Source organism: Zootoca vivipara, chromosome 2 (assembly GCF_965207765.1).
Source record: "Zootoca vivipara chromosome 2, rZooViv2.hap1.1, whole genome shotgun sequence".
NCBI lineage: Eukaryota > Metazoa > Chordata > Lepidosauria > Squamata > Lacertidae > Zootoca > Zootoca vivipara.
The window spans coordinates 7,573,559-7,579,558 of NC_142584.1; the positions used below are offsets into that span (position 1 = coordinate 7,573,559).

The 6,000-nt window shown below is 41.3% G+C and overlaps 1 protein-coding gene across 1 annotated transcript in view; it reads right to left on the reverse strand.

Annotated features, from left to right (window-relative positions):
• SLC4A8 (solute carrier family 4 member 8) overlaps positions 1–4,408 on the reverse strand; it is an 80,822-nt gene extending 76,414 nt beyond the window's left edge. The window contains exon 1 of the mRNA XM_060271068.2: positions 4,277–4,408. Coding sequence (XP_060127051.1) covers positions 4,277–4,330 — 54 coding nt within the window. The 5' untranslated portion in view covers positions 4,331–4,408. The remainder of the gene's footprint in view (positions 1–4,276) is intronic.
• Between the last annotated feature and the right edge of the window lie 1,592 nt (positions 4,409–6,000).

The following is a 6,000-nucleotide window of genomic DNA, read 5'->3' on the forward strand; positions in this document are numbered from 1 at the left end:
TATTTAATAAAAAAACATTTAGCCTCCATTGTCTGTCTTTTTGGTCATTTTTTAATATCATAGTAACCGGATTGTGGTCTGATAGAATATTTGGTCCTATTTCAGATTTCTGAATCCTCGATGACAATTCTTTCGGGGTCCATATTGAGTCTATTCTACTCGCAGAATGGTGTCGGGCGGATATGTGCGTATATTCTTTTTTTAATGGGTTTTTAAACCTCCATACATCTATTAGGTTTAAATTTCCCATTATTTCCATGAATTTTTTTGGTAATTTTGTCTTGTTTGTACCTTTCTTTATACTATTTCTATCTAGTTCTGGGTCGATGACTCCGTTCATATCGCCCATTATTATTATTTTTTGTCCCATATAATTCATCAGTTGGCTCTCTAATTTTTTCAAATATTCTATCTTACTCCCATTAGGTATATAGATGCCCACCCAGTACCATTGCTCTCCTTCTATCATCGTTCTTACTATTACCGTTCTACCTTCTCTATCTGACCATATCATCTCTGGGTTCCATTTATTTTTAATATAAATTACAACTCCTTTTTTTTTTTCTTATCAGCTGCTATAAACTCTTTTCCTAACTTTTCATTTTTCAAAACTCTCATATGTTTTTTATTAATATGTGTCTCTTGGAGACATATGATGTCCCAATTTTTCTTCTTTAATATATGTTCCACTTTGTTCCTTTTTTTTTTTGTTATTTAAGCCGTTCACATTCCATGAAATCACTCTCAAATTCATATTTATTAATCGTTACTTATCACTTTAAAAAAGATGGAAAAGGAGAAGAGAAAAGAGAAGGAAAAAGGCAAAAGAAGAAAAGAAAAGGTAATTACAATTAGTTCTAGAATCATTCAATTAGACTAAGCAGGGTCAAGGCAATTATCTTACTCTATGCATTGAGAAGTGATTCCATGATTAATTAATACAAATGGTTAATTCTAATAACTATTATTTAGATTACAGTGTCTCTATATTTAAGTTATATTATCAATTCAGTGATCATTCTTTCGTCTCTCCTTCTTCCTCAATCTCTCCATCCTCACCCTCGTCTTCATCTTTGCTGGGGTCATCTGCCTCTTCTTCTTTATCCAGCTCGGATACAGATTTTGGTTTTAGTCCACCTAGTTCATTTGAATAAGTCCTGAAAAATCTGTCCGCTGAGTCTTGGTTATCAAACCTTCTCCACCTCCCTTTAAAAGAGAACGCCATCCCCTCTGGATATTCCCATTTAAAAAAGATTTTCTTCGCTTTCAATGGCTTAGCTAGGAATTGGTATTTCTTTCTTTTGTGCACCAGCCGTGGCGGAATTTCTTTCAGGATGATGATTTCCGTCTCTTCCATTATCAATTTCTTTTTTCCTTTAAGTTTTAAGACCTTGTTTCTTAACCACATCGATGTAAAAGTAACCAGGCAGTCCCCTGGCCAGTTATTAGCTTTGGCCTTTTTAGAATTAACTCTAAAAACTTCCTCTATATTTGATTCAATTTCCTGTTCATCTAAGTCCATCCATTCTGCTAGTGCACTTATTATTCTCTTTCCTATATCTTCGTTTGCAATCTCAGGTATATTCCGGAGCCTCAAGATCTTCTCTCTCATTTTCATCTGCATCATTGCGAGGGCATCCTGTGAAGCTTCCAATGCTGCTTGATGTTCTTCTATATCCTTCTTCATTTTATCAGACTCTTTTTTCCCTTCTCTCTTTTCCTTTGCCATATTTTTCAATGCTGTTTCTAATGCCAAGTTCTTATTCTGTAATTCTTGAATCAATTCCATTGCCTTGTCTGTTTTTTCTTCTGTTTTGTGTAGTTGTTCTTTTATTTCCTGTCTATCTACTTCACCTGAAGTCATCTTCACTTCCATGTTATCCACCTTGCCCTCTATGCTCTTAATTCTTTCATTCATTTCCTTTTTTATCTCTGTGAGATCTTGTTTGATTTTTCCTATGTCATTTTTGAAGTCTTGTTTGATCTCTCCTATATCAGATTTAAGACTTAAAATTAATTCTTTGAGGTCCAGTTCATGATCCGCATTTGATGTTCTTCTCTGTTGCCCATTTCCTGAGCCTGATGTCTTTTGTTTATTCATTTTAGCAAATGATGTGCAATTTCTTATTTGTCCAGAGGGTGTCGCTCTTTACTTATTTTCTATAGAGCAGTGTCCTTAGCACGGTTATTATCTTTGTATCCACTTGGTGTCACTGTATCACTGTAGTCTTTCACTATTTACTAGGACCTCTTTGGATTCTTTGTTTCTTGCTATCGTCACTTCTGGCTTCTTTGTAGCCTCGCCTGCTTAGTCCTTGATTGATTAAAACGCCGGCGCCATTTTATTTTCACTTCTTCTTAATTTTCCTAGTCGTCACTGGGGGCATAAAAGTGTCCTTTTTACTGAGAAAAAAATTGCTCCACGCAGTGTCTGTTTGAAAGTTAGATTTGTCTTTCCTCCTTTAGCACAAGTTCTTATTTCGCGATAATTAATCGAGCTCTTTAAAACTGTATGCAGACTCCACCAGATCAGAGTTTAGACGGTTCCTCTGTTTTATTCTATTTTAATTCCCCAGCATAATCATTTCTTAGGCTATCCCTGACGGCGTCTTTTACAATATGTTACTGTCCTTTTATATTCCTTCCCTCTCCCCACTTGCGCCTTATCTTTATCTTCCGGTTTTAAAGTCCAGGTTAGTGGGGGGGACTCCTCTGCGTTTCTTAGCTTCCTTTTATTTTCTAACGCCCGGGGTTGTTATTTTTAAAAAGGTTTGATTAAAAGGAGCTTTACCGTCTGTGAACGCGTCAGGCTTCGGCTTCGCGGGCTGTGTTGGATACGTTCTCCGTCGCAGCGCCCAGCTTCTCTCCCTCCTTCAGCTTTTTGCGAAGGTTTCCGGGAGAACCTTTGGGGAGCAGCCAACGTCTCAGCAGGGGATCGCCTCCCCGGCCTTTTCTGGGGGTCGCTCAGCCTCGCGAACCCCCCCTTCGCCCAGCTTTTTAGCGCGGAGCTGCAGAGCTCCGCTTTTTAGCCTGATCGCGATCCGCGACCAGAACCGGAAGTCAGTATATCTTGATATGCCTTCTAAAGGTCTGGTAATTGTTGTTCTCTTTGACCTCTGGTGGGAGGGCATTCCACAGGGTGGGTGCCACTACCGAGAAGGCCCTCTGCCTGGTTCCCTGTAACTTGGCTTCTCGTACCGAGGGAACCGCCACAAGGCCCTCGGCGCTGGACCTCAGTGTCCGGGCAGAACAATGGGGGTGGAGACGCTCCTTCAGGTATACTGGACCGAGGCCGTTTAGGGCTTTAAAAGTCAGCACCAACACTTTGAATTGTGCTCGGAAACGTACTGGGAGCCAATGTAGGTCTTTCAGGACCGGTGTTATGTGGTCTCGGCGGCCGCTCCCAGTCGCCAGTCTAGCTGCCGCATTCTGGGTTAGTTGTAGTTTCCAGGTCACCTTCAAAGGTAGCTGCGCATTGCAGTAGTCCAAGCGAGAGATAACTAGAGCATGCACCACTCTGGCGAGACAGTCCACAGGTAGGTAGGGTCTCAGCCTGCGTACCAGATGGAGCTGATAAACAGCTGCCCTGGACACAGAATTGACCTGCGCCTCCATGGACAGATGTGAGTCCAAAATGACTCCCAGGCTGCGCACCTGGTCCTTCAGGGGCACAGTTACCCCATTCAGGACCAGGGAGTCCTCCACACCTGCCCGCCTCCTGTCCCCCACAAACAGTACTTCTGTCTTGTCAGGATTTCAAGGTGCATTTTAATGGGAAATCCTTTCAAATCCACCCAATGCACTTTAAAACATAATATTTATGAGGGGGTTCATCCCTCCCCTCCAAAAAAAAATATATTATAATTTCTAAAACAGGGCATCCAGCCACTTATAGCCTGAGCAGCTAATGCACAAGGCTCCCTGCACACCACACATTTAGAATGCACGCACAGTTAAGTCATCTTAGGAGGGAGGAGACTTCATGGCAAGACGCACCAGCTGCTGAAACTGTGGGTGACTAGATGCCCTGTTTAAGTTTAAAAGGTGAATTGGGGGTGGGGGGTGGGGACAGAGGTAGCCACTGTCCTCTGTAGGAACCTCTGCCCCTACAGATCCTGCTGAACTGCACCCAGCAGCACCCAGGAAAAAAATGTGGGCCATTAGCAGGGCCAGATACAAGACAATAGGGTGTCTATCACAAGAAAAGAGGAGCCATTCATCCATATGTACATTATTTGCGCATTCTAACACAGCCTGCAGTCCTAAGCACACTTACCTGTGTATAAGCTCCCTTGAACACAGTAGGACGAACTTCTGAATAAACATGCATAAGGTTGCACTATTGGGCTTTTTAGGATATATTTCCCTCCTTCTGAAACTCATGAGTGAGCTCTATGTTGAAAATTCTTTTTCCTACAGCAGACAAGCCTTCGCGACGACTATGCCTATTAACAGGCAAGCTCTGCTTGAAATGTCATCATTGGCGTAATGTGGCATCCAAAATGAAAAACGATACCAATCAGTTAAAATTAGATGGTGACCATGGCCTTCAGCCCTGTGCACCATATTACTGTTTAACAATGGGGGAAACACAAAAGCAAACATCTGGAGAAAACAGAATATTCAGCCCAAGGAAAATGCAAAAACCAGTTTCCTTCTGGGCACACTTTTGAGCTGATCTACATGGTGGAGTTATTAATCTACAAGTTGAGTTGGGAAGAGCACACAGTACTTGGCTACTGTGACTGCATCACTTTAGACTGCAGGTGGAGAATTGCTTGTTTGAATGGTCCCGAATGTAAATAGCCTTCCAGAATAAAATAAACGAGTAGCTTGGGAAGAAACTAGGCTTTCTAAGTGACAGTGAAATTCTCAAAACCTACAGCAATTGCCAGATTCTACGTCAGTGGAAGTGCTGGAATTTAATTCCATGCTCCACAGAACAGCTGAAGTCAAGTCCACTTCTCAATCCCCACAACTATAAATACCTTCCTAACAACAGAGGGTTTTAAAATCATTGTTGGGTCTTTTATTAGTAGCAGTGAAGTGTACACACTGTGGTAAACAGTTGTCTAACAGAACATTTGACTGACAGGTATTTCTACATTATATAAGAAATCATAAACCAAATTGTTCCCAGTTATGGGGGCACAATTGTTCTCCTTATGAAGACACACACACAAAGAAGAGATATGGAGAAAATTCAATAAAAATATGTTTTTAAAGAAAACCCTACAGAAATCAATGTCTTCATAAATAAGAAAGATTCAAGCTCTGCCATTGGACACTTACTTCAGAGTTGGTTATTTAGTACTGTATTTGTCTCTAGTTATGCAGTGAAGACAGACAACTTTGCATGCTGCACCAAGCAGATCATTTCTTTATTTAATCAATAAATCAGTTACAGAACAATGAAAGCTTGCTTATATCTACTTAATGTGTCCATTCATTTCAAAAGTTAATCCTTGCATGTACCATTCTGGGTCATTATACCAACAACTGGAGGTGGAAACCCAAATGAAGGTTTGTATTTTGGAAAGGAAAAACGATACAGCACAGAGACTTGCTTTAAAATCAACTTTTTCAAACTACGCCTTGAAAATGGCAAGTAATAAGTTCTACTCAAAACAAGTGACACAAGTTAGTGTCTGGTGTTGCTGTGTACCCCACTTTGGAGGCCTTGATAATAAAATGGCTTAGTATTATAAACAAACAAGTTCAGCAACACAATGCGCTCTACGTGGGGCTACCTTTGAAGGTGACCCGGAAACTACAATTAATCCAGAATGCGGCAGCTAGACTGGTGACTGGGAGCGGCCGCCGAGACCACATAACACCGGTCTTGAAAGACCTACATTGGCTCCCAGTACATTTCCTAGCACAATTCAAAATGTTGGTGCTGACCTTTAAAGCCCTAAACGGCCTCGGTCCTGTATACCTGAAGGAGCGTCTCCACCCCCATTGTTCCGCCCGGACACTGAGGTCCAGTACCGAGGGCCT